Here is a 21,331-nt window from a genome sequence, read left to right on the forward strand (position 1 = left end):
ACATACATACACACACGTCATCGACATGTCGCTGCTCGGCAAGCCCCCGCGACACTCGAGGTCACCGCCCGCCGTGGCTCGCGGCCTCCTGGGCAAGAGAGTCCGCCGCACCATCATCATCGCCCTCTGTGCCCTCGCCGGCTTCAGCCTGCTCAGAAGATCCATGCGCCCGGGCACGTCGTGGGAGAAGCCCTTTATCGCCCTCTGGCCCGACGTCAACGAGCCCTACCGCATCGTCACCACCAGTGACTTTCGCCCCGTCTCCATGTCGCCGCACAACAAGGACATGCAACAGCTGTGTCAAAGCTTTCCCAACCACATCCTTCAGAGCATCCAGCCTGTTCTCAAAACAGGCTACACCGACGACCCTGAACGTATGCCCGGCCAGTTTGACGGCGCCAGTGCCTGCTTCAAGCCCGGCGAGTTGCTCATCTTCTCTGATGCCCCCGCCAACATGTCGGGCCACGAGGTCATTGACATTCTCGCACTCTTGCCCGACACGTACCATAGCTTCCCCGAGTTTCAGCCTTACCTCGAGCAACGCCGCATGCTGGAAAACGGCTCCGCCGAGAAGCATCCTGAGATGCTTCAAAAAATCAACGGTTGGAAGCTCGACAGATTTAAATTCGTCCCTGCTGTGGAGCAAGCCTGGCTCATGAAGCCTGACCGTGACTTTTATGTCTTTTACGAGTCGGATACGTAAGTTTCTTTGCCAAGCTATCCCCGCTTTCCAGCCTGGTCAGCCTGCGCCAAGATCTGACAGCGGCTAACCTGACCGTATCCAGCTATGTCTTCTGGGACAACCTATTCCGCTTCCTCAAGACACTAGACCCCGAGGTACCCCTTTACATGGGATCTTCTACACCGGGGCGACGGGACAAGGTTCATTATGGCACCACGTTTGCCAACGGCGGCCCTGGCTACGTCCTCAGTCGTGCCGCCGTCAAACACCTGCTGCACCGCGAGACGGACAGGGCCGGCCGTTTCATCGGCCCCTCATTCACCGAAAAGTGGCGTTATCTCGTCAACGATGACGAACCCTGCGGCGACAACATCCTGGGTTATATCCTGTGGCTCTCTGGCATCGAAATGCAGGCTCTCTATCCCATGTTCACCCAGCACGTCTTCCACACGCTGCCCTTTGATTCGATGCGCTGGTGCTCTCCCATTTTCACCTTTCATAAGCCATCACCTGACCAAATGCGCGGCTTGGCTCGGTGGGAGTATGGCGCACGAAATAATTCGGTATGTCCCTGTGAGAACTAGTCTTGGTCTAGCTTTCTAACCTGTACTGCAGCATCCCGCCAGATACGCCGATGTCTGGGACTTTTACAAGGCTGGCTCCGAACCAAGGCGCGACAACTGGAGAAACAATGATGTGCTCGGCCGCAAAGCTTCCGCTTCTGGTATTAAGTCTGCCGAAGACTGCGAGGCGCACTGCCGCTCATTGCCCGAATGCCTTCAGTGGACGTGGCGAGGCAGCCCGACCCGGGAATGCTTCGTCGGCGAGGGCGTATTTTACTATGGCGAAAAGTGTCATTATTCCACAGCCGGCTGGTTGCCGGATCGCATTACTCAGTGGAAGGTCGATCACGAGTGCGAGGATACCTCTTGGCATGGCCCTAGCCGCACAAGAGTATATGTCCCGGGATGAAATGAAGAAGAAAGCACAAGTTGGAAAGTTAGTACCGGAGTCGCTGATATAATAGCGCAGCTGGCCATTTCCATCGTCGGCGCCAGAATACACTCGTTGCGCCAGAGCCGGCGAAGCCCACCAGGAAGGAGCCTGCACAAACTCAGGATATGGGCCACGAACAATATTGTACATGTATATTCCTATTAACAGCCTAGCACCTCACATAGTATGCAATGGCATGATGAATGATAGCACCTTGACTATTGGCTCCCCTGTACTTTTCATGCGTCACACACGTTCTCTGCAGGTATCTTGTTGTACGTACTCATTCCCGGCTACATGACATGGCTAGTATACGTATCGGAAGTATGGATTCTCCTTGTCTGTGAGATCCTGGAATGCGAGCTTGGCGGCCTCGGCCTCGTCGACTGGCATTGCATTCCGAGCATTGTTCTCGCGGCGCAGCACAAAGTACAGCACCAGCGATGCCACGATGCAAATGACATAACTTGGAGGCATTAGCACAAAGGTCCTGCAAAGTACGTCTCCCAGCAGAGAAAATCTTACCAAATAATCAGTCCTAGCCACAAGGCAGGGTAGTGCTGGGCCTTTGTCTCGGACCACACGAGCTGCGGGCCGACAATGTTGCCGACGCAGTAGGCGACAAAGATGGTGGCGGCCACGAAGCTCTTCTTGGTGTGGCCGGCGACGTTGGCCATGCCGAGGGTGATGATGAGGCTGGCGGTGGCGCCAAAGAAGCCGGTGAGGGAGTAGCCGACGACGGGGGCGGCGGCGTGGTGCGTCCAGGCGGACCGCCATATCAGAGCGCAGCCGGCAATGACGGGCAGGCAGGTGGCGACGAGCAAGAAGACGCGCATGTTGGCGAAGCGGCCGCCGAGATGTCCAACGGCGAGGATGCTGGCGAAGCTGATGCCGGCGAGCGGAAACTGCAGCAGGATGGACGGCAGCGTGCCCCAGCCAAACGTGGACACGATCAGCGGCCCGAACCCGCTCACGGCGCCGTTCATCGTGTAGCACGCGGCCATCATGACGAAGACGAGCCACACCTTGACGTCGCGCAGCGCCTCGCGCACCTGCGCCGGCTTGAACCGCGCGCACCGCACCCCCGTCTGCCCGGCGCGCAGCCGCTCCACGGCGACGAAGCGCTCCGCCGGCGTGAGGAACCACGCGTCGACGGGGGAGGTCGGGACGGCCCAGCACGCGAGGCCGAACAAGAAGGTGAGGGCGCCGGCGAGCAGGTAAATGTACTGCCAGCGGGCGAGCCCGCCGCCGCGCACCTGCGCGAAGCCGTAGTTGAGCCCGCCGCCGACGACGGTGAAGAGCGCGGTGGCGGAGAACCACCAGCCCTGGCGCAGGCCCTGCTCGGGCTGGGTGTAGTAGCCGCTGACGAGCGTCATAAACGCCGTCGGCACGACGCTCTCGACGACGCCGAGCGCGAAGCGCTGCGCGCACAGCCCGCGCCACGACGTCACGGCCGCCGTGAGCATGCACACGAGCGCCCACGCCACCACCACCCCGCCGAGCACGCGGCCCGGCGCGAACCGCTGCAGCGCAAACGTCAGCGGGTACAAGCCCGCGAGCATGCCAAAGTAGAAGAGCGACGTCGCCCAGCTGAGCCGCCGCGTGTCGCTGCGCACCCCGTCGGGCAGCGCGACGGCGAGCTGGAGGTCCGACGTCATGCCAAAGAGCACCGCCGAGCCGAGGATCGCCTTGTCGTAGTAGACGAGCCCGTACCCGAGAATCATGAACGGCATCAGGTACAGGTCGATCTTGCGGACGGCGCGCGCGGCGAGCACGGGGTCCACGGCGTGCGCGTGCGCGCCGACCATGGCGAGCGCGTCGTCGTGCGCGGCTGATGGCGCCGGAGAGGGGGATGGCGCTGCTTCCTTGTCCATTTTTTGGACAAGATGTTGTTGAGATGCGCTGCTTCTCGCTGAGGGAAGGAGGAAAGGATGGGATATATGTTCAGCTGCAAAAGCGGACGACGACGGCGCGTATGGATCGTATCTGGCGATCTCTGATGCTCTGCTTACGAGGCCATGGAGGAGGATGGAGTGGAAAAACGGAAAGAGCACAAATACAGCGCGATCGTTATTTTTTTAAGAAAAAAATTCAGTGTAAATTGCGACGAGGCATTAGATGGCACCTTGGTTGGGGGGCGATCCACTCAACCGATTCCACCAGCTGAAGATGCGATCGCCGCCCTGTTGGTGTTTAGATACAGGATTGGTGTATATGGATGTTTTTTTATCGATATTGGATGTACGAGATGCGAAGCGATACAGCTGGGGGTTGCATCAAGTACGTGGTGAATACGAAGTGCCGCCGACATCATCATGGCTGCAGGACTGCATCTTCATGGCGGCATGCGTCGGTCGTGATGCGGCATTTCTAGCCCCCCCGGTACGCCACGGCCAAGCATCACTGGGACTATTGATAGTTGATGCCGGTACGCCACGGTCGAGAATCCCAGAGACTATTGATAGTTGATACACAAAACGGGTTATTTTAGGCAGAGTCATAAACATCGTCTATACAATCCCTCGGTCTTCATCCAAGTCGATACACAAAACTGGTTATTTTTGGGCAAACTCATAAATCATGGTCTATACAATCCCTCCGTCTCATCTACACTCCTTCACCCGGCCGCCCGCACCGCGTCACAGCTTGGCCGGGCTCTCGTCCGGGTTCTTGAGCTCGACAATGAGCTTGCCCGTGTTGACGCCCTTGTAGAGGTCGACGAGGCCCTGCTCGGCGACGGCGAGCCCGCCGCGGAGCAGGTGGACGCTCGTCTTGAGGCGGCCCTGGTCGAGCAGGCGCGCGAGGTCGGCGCGCGCCTCGGGGTACTGCGCCCGGTGGTCGAGCACGATGAAGCCCTGCATCTTGATGCGCATCTGGATGATGCGCGTTATGTTGCGCGGGCCGACGGGCTGCGTCGCGTTGTACTGGCTGATGGCGCCGCACATGACGAAGCGCGAAAACTCCTTGGCCTGGCGGAGGGCGAGGTCGAGGATCTCGCCGCCGACTGGAAGCCTTGTTTTTAGCATTCTCTTCCCGGGGCGGGGGGTCTATCGTACTCACCATTATCAAAGTAGACGTCAATATGATCCTTGGTCGCCTCGAGAAACTGCGCCTTAAAGTCCGGATCCTTGTAGTCGAGCGCCTGGTCGAAGCCGAGCTCGTCCACCAGCCACTGGCACTTGTCGCGGCCGCCGGCGATGCCAACCACACGAGCGCCGCGGGCCTTGGCGACCTGGCCGGCGACGCTGCCGGTGGCGCCGGCCGCGCCCGAGACGACGACGAGCTCGCCGGGCTGGGGGTCGCCAATCTGCGTCATGCCGACCCAGGCCGTCATGCCCGTCAGGCCAAAGACGGAGAGGAGCTGCTGCGCGCTCTCGAGCGTCGCGGGGAAATTGGCCCGCGGCTCGTACCACCCGGCCCGGAGCACGGCGTACTGCTGCCACCCCGGCAGCCCGCTGACGAGCTCGCCGGGGCGCACGTCGGGGTTCTTGGAGGCGAGGACGCGGCAGGCGCCGGAGCCGCGCATGACGGCGCCGATTTCTACGGGGGGCAGGTAGGAGCGGTCATCTTTGGGGGGGTTAGTTGGGCGTTTTTTTTTTTTTTGGAGGGGGGCCATGGGTAGGCGACGCGCACCGTTGAGCCACCCGCGCATGGCGGGGTCGAGCGAGAGGTACAGCACTTCGACGAGGACATCGCCGTCGGCGAGGTCGGCTTCGGTGGGCGCGGGCGTGACGCGCTGGTGAAAGGTCTGGCCGGGGATGATTTCGCCGTGGGGGCGCTCGGCGAGGACGATTTGGAGGTTGTCGACGGGCATTGTTGGTGATGAGGCGTTGGGGATGCGCTAGGATGGGATCGTGTGATGGCAGAGGGAGAACTAAACAAGGCCGACGGAGATGGAATCGTCTAGTGGTGGGAGCAAGGTTATATATATAGTTATGACTACAATTGGGTTCAAGCTCTAGGGCGGGCGGAATATACAGTTTCGACACCCCTCCCCCCCTCCGGTGGCGCGCGGCCTGATTTGGCGCCTAGGCTTCGGGACAGCACTGCTTACGGAAAGAGGACCGGGATCGAAGAAACGGGAAACGCCTGGCTCCAAGTGTTTAAACCCCGTCGTCGTCGTCGCTCTCCAGGGTAGCTTGAACCGGAGGGCACCGCCATAGGGTTCCAATGTCATCCACAAGCCAACTCGGCTAGAAACCCGGGCCTCCAAGTACATCGTCGGCGATGAATGCGACTGAAATTTGTGTCCCGTTTGGAGAATGCGCGGCACTGTCTTGATCCCTGCACGACGCTCCATCAGAGACGGCGTTGATTATCAGTGGCAGAGTACAAGTGGAACCAGCCTCGGCACTCGACGGCGCATTTCTGGCTGCGGAGTTTGAACAGCAGAGAAAGAACTGGGCAACACGATGGGTTAGGGGTGTGGGATCAAAAAGGCATCGAGGAGACGAAAAAAAAGCCACATTACTAGCATGACTTCTCCCGGCCGAGTTTCCCAACTGAGCTTCTAGCACCGGGGCCCGGCCGGGGTTGCTAACTAGCTCCGGGGAGCCAAAAAGCCAAAAAGCCAAAAGGAACATATTAGTAGTTGACCAAAAGTCCGGGCCCCGTCCATGGAGGCATGTCATGGACTTTGTGGTCAAAGCGACGGGCGAAATAGTTCTATTAATAATGAAGCGAACCCTGCTATTACTATAAGTTGACCCTTTTCGAGCTTGCCAGCTTATGCCCGGAGCGCGCTTAGTCTCCTCTCCACCGATCTGCACATTTTAAGGGTGTGCGCAGAGCAGGGGTATTGAAAGCCGATTCGGATTGCTCAATCCGTTGGCGCGAATTACATTAACAAAGCAAAAGCAAAGCCATCCACTTGGCAAAGCCTCAGCGCCATCATGGCAACAACGTCGTGTTGCCCGCAGTCGTTGATTCTCGCTGACGTATAAGCCACGACACAGCCTTGCACAGCCACATCTCGTTTTTCATCACGCGAATCCCGGTCCTCCTCCTCAACTCCGACCTCACCTCTTGTCAGCCCCGTACCGCAGCTCATCAATCTACTTTTTTTTTCCCGGGCTTCAGACGAGACCCGTCGAGATGTCGAGCAGTTGCATCACACAGATGGGGACGGTCGAATCCCGGAGATGGTTGACTGGTGCCGTTCCCGTTTGCTGCGTGTACTGTAGTTGTCTAGAGAGGACGATGCAGGGGTGAGCGTGGCTGACATGCGAGTTGGCGCTGTTTTATTTTCCGTGTATAGGTTGCACGAGATCTCGTCTTGTTTGTGCTCCATGTCCAAGCTATCGACAGCGTCGGACAAGCTGACTCGACGGCAACACACGTAACGAAACCACGATACCCGGTGCTGACAACCCGCGGGATCCTATACTCAAGTTCCAACCGTACGCTTACAGAAGCCTATCAGAACCCCATACAGGAATAGAAGGACGCAACCTCCCCCATCATGGACGCTTGGTTCCGTACAAGGTCTGTCGGCTGCAAGTCGCTGATTGCTCACACCAAGGAAGCCCCGACAGGGTATGAATAAACCACGGGTTAGTAACACAGCATCATCTTTCTCACTCTTAGTATCATTTCATTCAAACAACAGTCTTTTATTCATCCATCCAAGCTATCTTTCTGCTAATCCTTTCACCATGGCCCCCTTGCGTGTACTTAGAAGGCCATGTCGCATCGCCAATCCTGGGGGCCCAGAGCCCACCGCTGAAGCCTCTTCGCCATGACAGAATCATGCTTGGGGGGAAATCGTTATTCCATCGTCGGCCAGCAGAAACAAGACATCCGTGCCAGGCCCAAGAACACCATCAAAGGCTAATCGGATCAGGTCAGCTCATCGGCCACTACCTGCAGGTCAAAGACGTCCGAGACGTCCGAGTCGTCCGAGACGGAAGGCGGTGGGCTGCCATTCCACTGACAGTCTGCCTGGCACTTCGGGCACGGGTATAGTTCTTTGGAAGGGATGATCTTGAGGACGTATGTGACCACTGGGCAGTCCGGCTTGCTGTTGCCGTCTTCGGGGCGCATGCCGTGCTTGACTAGGAGCCGATCAGGTTTGTTGTTGGTAAACTGTTGAAGGCAGCGCGCCTTGCGTTGACAGGTGTCTATTCTCGCAACGTGCCCGGGAGCGGTATCCTTCGACTCGCCCAGCTCCTCCACTTTATGCTTGCAGTGCCTGTCATTGCATAGGCAGTATACAACCTCGAGGAGGAATTTGCACATGTTGGTAGGCGAGTTTGTGTTGTGTTGCGGGAGGGGGGAATGTTGTAGAGAACACTACTCTTCTGGCGCTGTAGTGGTTGTTGTGTAAGGCATGTTCTTCTTGTTGAAAAAAGAGGTCTTGGTGCCGGGCTCTTATAATCCTGAGGAGAGGTGGCCAATATCATCATTACGCCTCGCCATGTACAGGCCGATTGTCGTACCATGCCGGGTGTATCGATGCCCAATACTGATCACACCACACCTTGAAGTGATCTTCCCGACGGTCAGTATCTGTACATTCCAGGTCGCCGGGACATTCTAGGAAGCGTGGACATTCGAGGTAGCCTGGACATTCTACGCTGCCTGGGCACTCTAGGCAACAGTCGTGTGAGATGCTGTGTAGCCAAGGTTTGGAATACACTGATGTCCTCTTTGTCCGGGTGTGACAGGGCGACGACTCTTGCCGCTATAGTTTCATGTAATTTGCTCTGCACTCATTTATCCCATGCAGTCACGGTGCCTTGGATTACACAACACCTGCAGAACAACACATCTCACGTTGGGCACTTCCATAGTCGGCGCCTGGGCAGATCCACGACGGAAAGCATGGCTGGTGCTCCATTTTGCACTCAGCTGTACTAGAATAGATAAAGTACAAAACAAGGATCGACTGGATGTAACCCTAGACTCTGGCCTCCCTATTGCTGTCAGTCTCACTCGGGTAGGCACGTTGCTTGGATGCGGAGCCGATGTAACAGAAGGAGCACGCAGCCTCTGCTTCACTGAAGATCTCTGGATAGCAGTCTTGGCTCGCCAAGCCTGGCTTGTATATCTTCGGATGTGGCAAAGCTATAGGGCATATTTACCTCGTAACACGGGTTGGACCAAGATAAGGGCATCCGGGCTTGGAGTAGCACACCCCTTCCATGTACCGGATCGGGAGTCACGCGAAGCAAGACTTTCTCGGGGGCCAAGTATCAATAGAGGAGGAAAGAAGCTGTCAGTGCAGGGGACACAAGATACGGTGCCTCTTTCTGCCTGAATTACCTCTATTGTGGTACATGGGCCGGCACGTAGTCTCATACACCCCCCCTGTTTGACAGCGGGTAGTATATCCTGTCCGACATCTATCACAGTATATACGACTTGATTGGGGTCCGGATGCGCGACGTGTACGACTCTCTTCTATGGTGTGTGTGTTGCATCGCAGCGAGCCCATCCCCCATCCCCAACAGATGCCGACTCGTACGTGCCGAATTTTACTCATCACAACGTACCCAAGCACGCAGCTAGAGCCCAACTTGCCAGGAAAGGAACTACGGCCGTGCTGCTAGCTGATAAAGCAAGCGAAGCCGGAAGTGCGCGTAGCTTCTCCCAAGTCGTAGAGGGGCGCCACGCCGCATCTCCTCCCGGGATCGGTTGCGAGCTGCGAGGCCACACTGGAAGCAGAGAGGGCCGTATCCGAGTTGATGAGCACGTGAAGGGAGCCAATGTAGACAAGTGGTGGCAGGTTTCTCAATAGGGACGTTCCGGCTCGGCTTCTGGGTGGCGGTGACGCAGAACACGGCGACATCGGTCATCGTGGTGTGATGCAAAGGCAGAGCGGCTTACGATGAACCTCGGCAGCACAGAAGAAACCTTGACAGTACAAAGAAGCCTTGACAGTACGAAGAAACCTCGACAGTACAAACGAACATACGAATTATACAAAACACATACGCTCAAAGCTACCGGGCACTCTCCAGTCGGCGTCTGGGCTGCCCGTGGCAAAGCGTCGGTCGAGACGCAGTTTTGCAACGCAAACATGCCAACAGAAGAGGATGTGAAGCCGTTTTGCAAATTCAATCGTTATGACTCCCCATCTGTCCCTGCTGGGCCTGTATAGGCTGGTCAAGGTTGGTGCGGCAACGAACGGCGCGGCGTTACAGAGTAAGCAGTTCTTTCAAAGACATGGAAATTTGGAGAGGAGAGTGTGATATGTGACAGAGTGTGACAGAGTGTCTTTTGCTAACGTCGGACCTTGCGTGCCGAACACGGGTTGGCAAAAAAGGAATTGCACGAGGCCACGAAAACCAACACTGGACGCGCCGTCGGCCGATTTTCCGATAGTCCACAGCCGCTCGAGACGAATTAACCGCCGCTTCTGGCTTATACGCTGCGTCTTCTAGACCAAAGGACTTGCATCAGTGACTCGAGAGTCACCGATAGAAGGAGAAATCGGGTCAGCAAAACTTGCATGGCTTTCTCAAGTATTGTCAAGTCTGTTTATGCACACATACTCTATCCTGCCCAGCGAGGCATCACGACGTATTCGAAAAGACGTTCCTAGAATCATGGCCCACTCCCAAATCCTTTCAACGCCAGCGGTACTTGGACATGGTATGAAGATACCCAACTCGCAAGGAACGACCGGTGCAAGATACACAACCACGACATGCATGAAGCTTCACATGTGGTCTCGTGAATCACCGCGATAATACACTGACGCAATCTCATTGACCCAGAAACTAATACATCAGAATATAGTCTACATCTTGTCATCCTGCCCCCCCATGTGACTTGTTTTGCTGCCGGGGCGCCCTGCACTGCCAACGACGACGACGAACCGGCCCAGCCGAGCATCGAACGGGCATCACGTGTATCAAACGCCCATGTCCGCCAGCATGAGACTGCCGCTTCCCAGCCCCAAAACCGCTTTTCAAGCCAAAGGGGCCGCCGCGATATTCGAATACGCCACCGCGCGCCGTTGGTGTGACGCAGCCCCCAGACTTGCGGCGCCGCAAAGTTGCCCGACTGGGGGGGGGGGGGGGACCCAAAGTGTCACAGGTTCGTTGGCGTCTGCATGCAATATCCGAACCGCATCATTGACGCGAACGGGATATATAGTTACCCTTTGCTGGTGGCCGGGCGGCGCCGGGGGGGGGGCGGCCTACCAGCGGGCTTTTTCCACGCGACCTCGTGGCCGAAATGTGCCCCTGTGCAACCCGCATTCATCCTTCTTCAAGCCAGCGTGTCAACTAGAACCATCCTCCAGTTCTGAATTGGTGTGCTTGCCAACGGGTTAAGGCCAAACTGTACTACCCGCACTCTTGCTCATCAACGCGGCTTGCATTCAGTCGAGCACAGGGAACCATCAGACCGATTCTTGGCTCACCCACAGCATGACTTTGCTCCTGCCATGTGATGGAAGTCGAGAGTAGAATCGAGAACCTATCAGTCTATCCCTTGCCCTAGTCCCATCGGGCCTGGCGATGATTGCTACGTGCGTGTCCTCCAACAGAGGGACGTTCTCATTCTTCCAGATCCCAAACAGGTATAAGTGCAGCGAAGCCGGCTCTTCTCCAAACGCGCAAAACATCTCACCACGAAAAAAACTCCCAAGAACAGCCCCCAAGCCAATTGAACAAAGCCCCTGCTGGCCCTCCTCACCATGCCCGACGACAAAACCACCACGACCAGCACCAGCACCACCACCGGTGCTACTACCGCCTCGACCGGCACCACCAGTACCACGACGACCACCACCGCCGCCGCATCGACAAACGCCTACACGTCGGACACGGCCGGTCTGCGGGAGATGGTGGTCAACAGAGACCCTGATCTGATGCGGTGCCTAGCCAAGGGAGAAAGGGACCGAGCCGCCCGGCTCCGCTGGTATGAAAAATCCCCCCCGCCGAGACAAAAGGGGCCGTCAGTGCTGCTGCTAACTTGCTCTTCCCTCTGTACAGAGTGTGATGCTTAGCATACTACGTTTTCTCAAGTCACATCGCGGCCTTGAGAAGAAGGGGGGGGGTTGCTCTCGAGGACGGGGTAGCGAGCAGGGCCGGACGCAGAAACACGCTGCGCACCAAATTGTAAATTAACAGGTCGTACAAATACACGACAGTGCGAAACCGTAAGCGAGAAGCCATGGTAAAAACGAGTGATACAGTGTTCGGTAGATGCATCAAAGCTGAGCCTGCTTTGCATGTCAAAAAAAGTTATAGTTTAGGTGGTAAGACGGACAAGATTGGCCAGGGTCATTTCTTTGGTATGCGACAATCTGGCCGCGCAGGCGAGATTCATTCAGTCCCAGAACAAGAATTAGCAGAGTTTTGACCACAGGCTACACAAAGGCGTGTACAGAAGCAGCATATGATCTAGAGCAGGCCAATTGGTTCGTCATGGACGGGCCTACTTGTACGACGGCAGGGTTTGTCTTTCGAAACAAGAAACAAGTCAAACTGCTAGCTTCATCCTGTGCCAGTTATTCGCCAGATTCCGGTACTTGTATTGTCAAAGAGCCTCGTTGTCACTCATCTCGGGCTCTTTCCCTCCATTTTATACATCCACTCATCACCAAGCTTCATCACATCCACGCCCCGATCCAAAACCTCCCATAGGCCAGAGATCTCAAGACCAATAGCCTACCTTTATTATCATTCTTCACGTGATACCCTGCTGCACCTGTTTTCCCTTATCTGCTGCATTGTCTCAAGACCTTCCCCTTCGCGACACGCCCCCTCCCCTTCCTCGCGGATCTTTCCGGGGAGGGGGGAAGAGATAAGGTGCCGAAGAGGGGAGGGGGGGGGAGGGGTGTCTGGTGTACCTGGCATGAAGGGGCATCAGAGAATGAGTTACAGGATAACGGATATCTCGGAATCGACCTGGATGCAACGTTGATCGACGGCCGTTGGGGTCCCAGAAACTCGGGACGCGGGCGGGCTGCTTGCTCGGGACGAGGCGAGTGGATCGACAACACCACCCATGACAACGAACCGATGGACAATCTCGATTGTGAAAATCGTCATGGAATCGAGTAAGCTTCAACAAATTTGCAGTCTTTGTGGCTCTGCAGATAAAAGGCGAGCAGTTGTCTGTCGTGCCCTTCTGTGCCCTGTTACGGCCGAGAAAACGACGCCATCGTGAGGGGACGCCAATGAATTTGATACAAGATACTATAATCATCATGATGAGAAAGACTATTAGGGCAAGAAAAGGTATTACAACGAGCAGAATTATTGCAAAAGAAAGCTTGTCGTGGCATCGTGGCAAGAATTCTTGTCGTGGCATCGTGGCAAGAATTCTCGTCGTGGCATCGTGGCAAGAATTCTCGTCAAGGCTCGCACGCGTATGCAGCAGGCTTCAAATTTATCATGGGCACGTCAAGTTGCCGAAATTGCATTGTATGCTATCTAATTTGCTCGCAGCGGCTTCAGCAAAAGCCGAGCGTCTGTGAATATCCCTAACCACAAAAGAGAAAATGAAGAACGCCAATTATCCAGATCATACGATCCTTGTAAAAACCACGCCATGTGAAAAACTATCCAGAACACGATAAATAAAAACAGACCATTACAGCTTGCCAAAGATGGACGTCATAAGAATCTTGGTGACGCGGTAAGGGTCGGCGTTGGAGGCGGGACGGCGATCCTCAAAGTAGCCGAAGCCCTGGGCGGCTGTCTCGCGAGGAATGCGGATAGAGCAGCCGCGGTTAGCGACGCCCCAGGTGAACTGGTCAATGGAGCCCGTCTCGTAGCTGCCGGTGAGGCGCTGCTCATTGTCCTCGCCGTACTCCTTGATGCACTCCTCGTGGTGAGGCTCGAGCTTCTTGAGAGCGGCCTCGATATGGGCCATGCCGCCCTCGACGCGCATCTCCTTGGTGGAGAAGTTGGAGTGCATGCCTGCACCGTTCCAGGCGCCTTTCACGGGCTTGGGGTGGAACGAGACCTTGACAGCAAATTCCTCGGCGACGCGGCTGAGGAAGAAGCGGGAGATCCAGAGCTGGTCGCCCATGGCGATGCCCTCAACAGGGCCGACCTGGAACTCCCACTGAGCGGGCATGACCTCGGCGTTGGTGCCCGAGATCTTGACGCCAGCGTAGAGGCAGGCCTTGTAGTGGGCCTCGACAATGTCGCGCATCACGACCTTGGAGGCGCCTACACCGCAGTAGTAGGGGCCCTGGGGAGCGGGGAAGCCGCCGGCGGGCCAGCCGTACGGGCGGTCATCGAGATCGAGGAGGGTGTACTCCTGCTCGAGACCGAACCAGGGCTCGTGCTCGGCGTACGTCTCCATGACCTTGGCGCACTCGTGGCGGAAGTTGAACTTGTTGGGGGTGCCATCGGGGTTCCAGCACTCGGCGAGCACAATGATGTTGGGGGTGCCACGGAAAGGGTCAGGGTAGACGGCGCAAGGGCGCAGGTAGACGTCCGAGTTATCACCGGGCGCCTGGTTGGTGGAAGAGCCGTCAAAGTTCCAGACGGGGAGGTCTTCAGGCTTGTAGCCGCCTTCAACCTCTTTCAGGGTCTGTAGATGACGACATTGGTTAGCGGGTCTGCTTGAAGAAAAGTGGCACATTGTAGTGAAAGAATTCATCGGAGAAAAATGGCATCGCGATGACGGGCTCCGTTGAGCCGGTGCTAAGAGAAATGCGCAAGCAAGGCATGCAGTTGGCGGCGTGTCGTAGCCATGACGCCAATGTGGCGGCCAATGCCTGCAGCGGCTGTTGCGGGGCAGCAGTTGAGTGTGGTGGTGAGGCTGGGGCTCGTCTATTCTGGTCGTGGCTGAGGCAACCACTTGACAAGTGTGGCTTGAGGCTCGCTGCAAAGCACCCAGGGCACCCACACTGCTCGCATGATAAAGCCCACTAGCGCCACTGGCACGCTGCATGCGGGACAAATCGGGCGGTGCGATAGACACAGACGCAGGTGCGTCGCAACCGCCGTTTGTGTTTGACACGATGGGGAGGATGGTGGTATTCGTGAAATTGAGGAAAGTAACGTACTCGGGACTTGGAACGGGTCTCGCCTGTTGAGTCGATCCAGACGTACTCGGCCATGATGCTGCCCTTCTGGTCGAGCTTCAGGTACTTGTTGAGCTGGGGTGAGTCAGCATGTGCGCACAGCGGGCATATAGATCGGGGCGGCGCGTACAATCTCCGTTCTGGAGGTGAAGGCAGTTCGGTCCGTCTGTAGAAAATCGTCTTGTTAGCGAATTGCTCTGCTCGCATGATGTATTTCCACTTCGCACGACCAAGCCTCGTGGCGGTTGGCGTGTTTGCAGGTCATGTTGGAATTCGACGTACCATGATGGCGGTTGTGTTTGTGTGTTTGTGTGATGCAAAGAAGACGAAACAAGAAGTGCGCGTATGGATATCTGTACCACGAGGGTATGAGGCGAGGATGGGTAGATTATATCAGAGCAAAAGCAAAAGAAAAATCCGGGGATGGAAAGTGGCGGGAGGATGGAGGGTTTTATCTTGTCTGCGCGCAGGACTGGATGAATGTTGCTTTGGGTAGCGCAAGAAGGTGCGCGGCGATCGAAAACCAAGGACCTGCGCCGCGGTGCCCGGCCCACCAAAGATAAGGCACAGGTGGAGGGTGCACACGCCCCCCCTCCGGCGACCAGGCGACGCCGCCGCGAACAGAAGCCACGCAGCACCTCGCCAAGGGACAACGAGACTGTTCCCGTCATGCTACTTAAAATTTTGATATTAATTTGTCCCAACGCTTTTGAAAGGTCGTCCCGTTTGGCGGCTCTTGGCACCGGCTTTCACCATCTTTTTTATTGCTCAAGACTATTGTTCAATTTGCCGTGACTGGACTTTTTATCCGCATTGTCGGGTTGGAGGGGTAGAGGGGGTGGGCTAGTGGGTTGTCTTGGTGGGGTATGGGGGAGACTCTGGGGGAGTGCGCAAAGACACCTGAATCATTGCCCATGTGCCTCCGGTTCTAGTGCATTTAGCACTCAAACTTCTGTCAAATTGCTCCCACAGGCCCTCCTTGTAGCGGCCGAGGTATCAGGCTCCAGGCGACGAGGCACCTGTAGGCTGCCCGAACGCCCGCTCCCCCATCCCCCTCAAGCAATCCCCCAGCCAATGCTCGCCCCCGGGCTCGCCGCGCTAGAAAACACAGGGACCCGAAAACCACCATCCCCAGGCCATTTCCTTATCAGCGGCCCCTCCAGAAACAAGCTTGCACCAGCAGATTCTCCGTCCTGGCTGTCAGCCGCTGCACAGGGGAGGCAAGGCGGTGGCTCATCAGGTACCATATCGCCTTTCTTCCCCGGGTACAAGGCGAGGTACCGACGACGAGTACCGCCGCACCCGGTCGCCGGCCCATCGGTACCCGGGTACAACACGTCCGGCCGTACAGAACAGCGGACACGTCCGCCTTTGTTCTCACAGATACTTTGACCAAAAATACGGAAGAGAAGGGGGGGCGTGCAAAAACTCGGAACACGCGATAAGGAAAGCAAAAAGGGCGGCCAATGATGACGACCAGGGAAGCTCCATTCAGGATACACGCGCAACTCGTTACGAACAAAGTCGCTTGTCGATACTCGGTAATCTGTACACAAGAGGAAAGAACAGTTACAAGATCCAGTTTGATATTTGTGCTCGACGTCACGGTTACGAGGGCAGCCTCGTGAAGCGAAAAAGGCGCCACAGGGCTGTGCTGTTATTTTTGGACGTCGGTAGGGCGCAGCAGAGCCACCACGGAGTAATACAGTGGGTGGTTCACACGCTACAGTGCATTATTTACAGCAGTCTCTCACACGACCAGGCTGAAGCCGCCACTTGCCGCCCCTCTGTAATCGTGCTCCGTATAATTTGTACTGTAGCTGTCAAACTGTATCCCTTTGTTCTTGGATTGAGACGGCGATTCCGAGTCCGATTCTGTCCATTTTTTTTTTCTTTTGATTTTCCTTCTTTCTTCCGAATCCATCTTCCAAGCGAAGCTCCATTCCTTCCATTTCCTCATCCGACGCAGAAGGAAAAAAAAAAAAGGGTTGTGCCGGATACCTGCGGAGCCGCACACTACACTGGGCTCGGCCGGACGCGTCCTTCTAGAACAAAGCCGCGACCCAGCCCAATCAAGACGCCAAAGCCCACTGTACGTGACAAATGGAAAAGCAAAAGTGCCGGTGTTATCCAGGGTTACTCATGCACAAGATTTTTCTTTTACAAAAAAGAATGTTTCGAAAATATGTACACTATAGGGCAGAAATTGGGTCAGCTGTCTTGAGGGATATAATTCTCCAGGATATACAGAATATTGGCTTGGGGCCGAGGACACGGGACGTCGCCCCGGCATGTATCGTGAGCAGCACTAAACGTGATGGCGCTGTCTAGGTACGAAACTAAACGCGCTGCTATTAAAATGCCTCGAGACCTGCATCGAGATGGCGTTTGCCGACAGGCTTGCCCGGTGGGGGTTCTTCGTCAACACGGTGCGTGCTGGCAGAAGCTTGTAAGTCAAGTCTATCACGACAGTCTCAAAATGGATGACATCGTCTTGGGTGTTTTGGTACAATAAACATGCACTGCAACATACACAGCACAAGGCGAAGCCTCACGATCACCGACCACGCCTATGCATCTCAACATCGTCCGCTCACAACATGACGCTGACCGCCTGAGGGGGGCTTTTTATTGCAGAGAGCTGAAGAGCGGGAGCCGGGCCACTTCCCACTTCACAGAGGCAGGGTCCTTCCCGTGAAGTAGCACAACCAAGTACACCAACCAGGTTGGTCTTGTGCTTCCCGCACACACCCTTCTTCGATCACACCATTGTGTTGAAGTTTTCATTCCTTTCGCCCCCGGATATGTATATACATCTTGGCGGGTTCATTGATTTTCATTGTAGGGGCCAGAACCAGGTAATAATGGGCAGGCGTATTGGTGTGAAGGGAAGCGTAGGATGATGCCAGGACCGCCACTGGTGTATATAAGTGCAGATGCTGACTCAGGCTGCAGAACCACAGTGCACACACAACAAACGAGCCAAGAAGAAGTGACGGCAAGCTGCCAATATCGGTCAACATTGTTTGACGTGCATCTTGGCACGGCAAACTCTGCATCGGCATTGATTGATGCCGTCGCCAACAAACGAGCCACGACGATGCCCGCTAACTAGCACATGCCAAAGCGTGATAGCCGTTGGGTAATAGGTAGGTAAGTCAGTAGGCATCTCGCCCGTATTAGCCCGAATATTGGTCTGTTTTAAGAGTCTGGGGTCAACGTCGCAAAAAATGGGTACCGTGTGATTGGATCCTTCTGCAGTCAGCCTGCCTTGATGAGTGAAAGTCCTTCGATTTGCATGTTTGCTTTCCACGATGCAAGCCAGAGCAAGTACCTCGTCATGTACCTTTTTGTTGCGAAAAAAAAGTATCGCGCCGGCCCCACTCCTGGCTTGGTACCTTGCCCAATCATGCGGCTCTACCACGACGTTATCGCTGCCCTCCGATTGGTCCGCCAGCCTCACAACTTGTTTGAATAGAATTCAGTTGCTGGAAAAAAGAATGAACCAGAATTGCCTCGGAAAAACGTCTTGTAATACCATGTAAACGTGTAGGTTTCGGTCCATTCCGAGGCCAAACTGTCTTGCATTCGATTATATTTGCTATCACGTTTTATCAACAGGAACAAGTGAGACTTTGTCAAGATACATAAACACGCAACTAGTTTTGGGGGCCGAGGCCGCCTCGCCATTTCAAAACCACCAACCCAGCCACGCTAATAAAGATGTACCCTAATAAGAGAATCATCCGCCCAAGCCCAACAAGTAGTTAAAACGACAACCCAAAAACGAGGCGGCCGAGCAGCCACATGCCTCAGCGGCATTTCAAACCCAGCTCATCATCACGCCCAAGCTTCTGCATTCCGCGCTACCTTATCTCTCGTTTTCAAACACACGCCCCCCCCCCCCAGTCCCCCGCCTCTTTTCGTCCCATCGACTGACCATTCTTCTTGTCACAAGAGTTGGTTACCATTCACACAGACTTTCTTTGTGTGTTACGCTTCCCTCCGTAATTATCCCGCCGCTCATTTGTCCCACGACAATCCGCCGGCCCTATATCGGCCGCCCGGGTTTTTCTTCCTCTGCCCCGACGCCCCGGGCCTGACCAACAATGCCACCACTTTGTAGCAACTGCTTACTCTCTCACTCTCAACCCAACTCTCACGTCTCCCCACGCTTTTGAATTAACCTCACGTCTCCCCACGCTTTTGAATTAACTAATAGCTCCCCCTCCGATTTCCCCGATCCACCGGAAGACCCCAACTACCGCTAAATAAAGGTGACTCGCAGTTTTAATAGTTGGCACATGTGCCCCCTCCGGAAACGGAGTGTCCACGCGCACTCGGCTCATCCCCTCCAAGGTACTAAATAGCAACCGATCCAATAATACCAAGGGTATTCGTTATCTCCCTCGAGAAAATGGCCACACACCCCTTCCCCACACTCGAGACTTTCTCTCGGCTATCCTGTCAGAAGAGCTTGGTGCCTGGCCTTGGGTGGTTCCTCCCTTTGCCCCGGACCGACGTCGCGAAGCACTGGTGGGTGACTGCGGTAAGAATAGCCGGGGCGACATGTGATGTGCGCAATTGCCCAACCGATGCAGCCTTTTCACACTTGCGCCAATGGCATGTGCATTAATTCCTTTTATTGAGCTTTTGGGGTTTTGTGTATTTTCCCGCTAATCCGTAACCGTTGATCATCGTCGTGGACGGGCTGCATGAGTGCATATTCGACGTCACCAGCATCACAGCCCGCGGATGTTGTCATCGTGCTCACACTTGCAGATTTTATTCACCTCTACAGGCCAATCCTCCAACTCTCTTCACAGCTTGGTCACGTCCTCCACCCGGATACCCCAGTACCAACTCGCCAAGAACATGGAGCCGACGCTGATGGTCACGGCCATTAAAAAGTTGACGTCATTGTTGTCCAGAAGATCCCACCCGCTCTCCACCACCCGCGACGGAAGACCCTTTGTCGGCGACGGCGGCTGTCTCTGCTCGTCCGCCGGCTTCTTCTCACTCGCCTTCGGCGTCGTCGTTACCATGGCGCGAGTGCCGCCCTCGCCCTCGACAATCTTGCCCGAGCGCACGTCCCGGACGGAGCGCTGCAGCAGCGCTCCAAGCACGCTGTCGAGCAGCGTGCCCGCGAAGCCGCATGCGACCAGGAAGCCCATGAAGACGCGGCGGTCCGCGACCGTCCACGGCGCGCCGCCGCCGAGCGTCGCCGCCGTCGCCTCGCTGCACGACGGCAGGAACAGCACGCCCACCGTCACCATGAGCACCGCGCCCAGCAGGCCCGCGCCGAGGCCCAGCAGCGTCACGCCGCCGTTGGTGCCCGGCGGGACCCGGCGCAGGCCCAGCGACGTGATGAGCCGCGGCTGCGCCGACGCCAGGATCCCCAGCTCCGAGCTGAACGTGTCGGCCGCCACGGCCGCGTAGTTGGCAATGATGCCCACCACCAGTAGGTCCCCGCCGTACGAGTAGCACATGGAGCCGCTCGGGTTGGCGCTGTTGGGGTCGACGTAGGCGGCCGCCCGCTGGCGGAGCTGGCGCGCGTGTAGAATCGACAAGACGGACGCGACGAGCGAGTTGGCAAAGACTGCTGCCTGTTAGCATCGCCGTAGAGAATTTTGCTTCATTCTTGGAAAGCAGCTTGGGCTGACCTTGGATGTGCGTTCTGGGACCCTCGGCTTCCGAGGCACCAGCTGCGCTGAGCGTGAGCTTCGCCTTGACATCCTTCTTAATCTGCGACACCATTAGCTCCATGCCGTGCTGTCTAACTGCTGTCTGCGCATCGCTCACCTTTGTGACACGGGTTCCCGCCAGAAAAAAAGCGACCAAGAGCGCAAAGGGCATATTCCACGGGTGGTATGCGTGCGCAGCCGCCGTCGCCGTGGCGGCCACGAGACCCATGGGCGTCAGCGAGCGCCGGGCCGCCGCGAAGACGATGAGCGCCAGCGTCGCTGGGATGGCAATAGCAGTCTTCATCGTGTCGGGGTTTTTGTATTTCCCAGCTTCGAACGTTTGGAGGAATGCGCCTCTGTTGAGGTCCAGGTAGGTGGTGTGGTGAAGCTGTTGAGAGGCTGGAAATGAAGCTCGGCGGGGTCCAGAAAATATAGCTTGAGCTCGCCTCCCTGCACCACCTGACGGGTCACGGCGTGGGCACTCGTCAACAACATCAAAACACTCATATTTGGCAAATCTAGTGACCAGATGTAATCAACTAGCACTGTTTTCTCTCAAAATGTCTTTTAAATACTAAGCTAACTAAGAAGCTGCTCGCTATTTCAACGACACGCGGCCTAGGCCACAGGCGCATGCAGCCCGTGGAAACCAAACGAAATCGCAAAATCAGCCTCGGCCCTGCCCATCTCCGTCATGGTCTTGGCGTCGAGACATAACAGATACGACCTCTGCCCCGCCCCGTCCAGCACCACGCTCAGGAGCACGCCGTCGTCCTCGTCCACCGCGTCCGGCCGCGCCACGAAGATGGCCTCGCCGGGGGTGTGGCCGGCCGGCCCGCGCCACACGAGGGCCTCGCGCGTCGCCAGGTCCGTCTTGGCCAGGCACTCGCCGATGGCGGTGCTCAGGCCGCGGCTCGGCACGCTGTACACGTACCGGTACGGCCGGCACGCATACGCGCGGTTGATGGTGGG

General features: G+C 56.4%; 8 protein-coding genes across 8 annotated transcripts; 3 read left to right on the plus strand and 5 right to left on the minus strand.

The window, feature by feature from the left end:
• Nucleotides 1-25: 25 nt before the first annotated feature.
• Nucleotides 26-1,654, plus strand: CCM_08114 (uncharacterized protein; the record flags this gene model as incomplete). The annotated part of the gene is made up of 3 exons (XM_006673253.1): nt 26-699; nt 735-1,245; nt 1,298-1,654. The coding sequence occupies 3 exons, from the start codon at nt 26-28 to the stop codon at nt 1,652-1,654; spliced, it is 1,542 nt and encodes a 513-aa protein (XP_006673316.1).
• Nucleotides 1,655-1,984: 330 nt separating this feature from the next.
• Nucleotides 1,985-3,552, minus strand: CCM_08115 (allantoate transport protein; the record flags this gene model as incomplete). Its single annotated transcript, XM_006673254.1, has 2 exons — nt 1,985-2,144; nt 2,204-3,552. The coding sequence occupies 2 exons, from the start codon at nt 3,550-3,552 to the stop codon at nt 1,985-1,987; spliced, it is 1,509 nt and encodes a 502-aa protein (XP_006673317.1).
• A 765-nt stretch (nt 3,553-4,317) lies between these two features.
• On the minus strand, nt 4,318-6,261 carry CCM_08116 (NADP-dependent leukotriene B4 12-hydroxydehydrogenase; the record flags this gene model as incomplete). The annotated part of the gene is made up of 6 exons (XM_006673255.1): nt 4,318-4,682; nt 4,739-5,218; nt 5,312-5,519; nt 5,733-5,962; nt 6,012-6,050; nt 6,150-6,261. 6 exons carry the CDS (start codon nt 6,259-6,261, stop codon nt 4,318-4,320), a joined length of 1,434 nt encoding a protein of 477 aa, XP_006673318.1.
• Nucleotides 6,262-7,516: 1,255 nt separating this feature from the next.
• On the minus strand, nt 7,517-7,915 carry CCM_08117 (uncharacterized protein; the record flags this gene model as incomplete). Its single annotated transcript, XM_006673256.1, has 1 exon — nt 7,517-7,915. One exon carries the CDS (start codon nt 7,913-7,915, stop codon nt 7,517-7,519), a length of 399 nt encoding a protein of 132 aa, XP_006673319.1.
• Nucleotides 7,916-11,324: 3,409 nt separating this feature from the next.
• Nucleotides 11,325-11,992, plus strand: CCM_08118 (uncharacterized protein; the record flags this gene model as incomplete). The annotated part of the gene is made up of 3 exons (XM_006673257.1): nt 11,325-11,584; nt 11,761-11,789; nt 11,826-11,992. The coding sequence occupies 3 exons, from the start codon at nt 11,325-11,327 to the stop codon at nt 11,990-11,992; spliced, it is 456 nt and encodes a 151-aa protein (XP_006673320.1).
• A 1,236-nt stretch (nt 11,993-13,228) lies between these two features.
• On the minus strand, nt 13,229-14,882 carry CCM_08119 (glutamine synthetase; the record flags this gene model as incomplete). Its single annotated transcript, XM_006673258.1, has 3 exons — nt 13,229-14,179; nt 14,229-14,366; nt 14,658-14,882. 3 exons carry the CDS (start codon nt 14,880-14,882, stop codon nt 13,229-13,231), a joined length of 1,314 nt encoding a protein of 437 aa, XP_006673321.1.
• A 3,091-nt stretch (nt 14,883-17,973) lies between these two features.
• On the plus strand, nt 17,974-19,250 carry CCM_08120 (uncharacterized protein; the record flags this gene model as incomplete). The annotated part of the gene is made up of 3 exons (XM_006673259.1): nt 17,974-18,069; nt 18,443-18,531; nt 19,046-19,250. The coding sequence occupies 3 exons, from the start codon at nt 17,974-17,976 to the stop codon at nt 19,248-19,250; spliced, it is 390 nt and encodes a 129-aa protein (XP_006673322.1).
• Nucleotides 19,251-19,495: 245 nt separating this feature from the next.
• Nucleotides 19,496-20,663, minus strand: CCM_08121 (DUF92 domain protein; the record flags this gene model as incomplete). The annotated part of the gene is made up of 2 exons (XM_006673260.1): nt 19,496-20,274; nt 20,339-20,663. The coding sequence occupies 2 exons, from the start codon at nt 20,661-20,663 to the stop codon at nt 19,496-19,498; spliced, it is 1,104 nt and encodes a 367-aa protein (XP_006673323.1).
• Between the last annotated feature and the right edge of the window lie 668 nt (nt 20,664-21,331).

Source organism: Cordyceps militaris (genome assembly GCF_000225605.1).
Source record: "Cordyceps militaris CM01 unplaced genomic scaffold CCM_S00006, whole genome shotgun sequence".
NCBI lineage: Eukaryota > Fungi > Ascomycota > Sordariomycetes > Hypocreales > Cordycipitaceae > Cordyceps > Cordyceps militaris.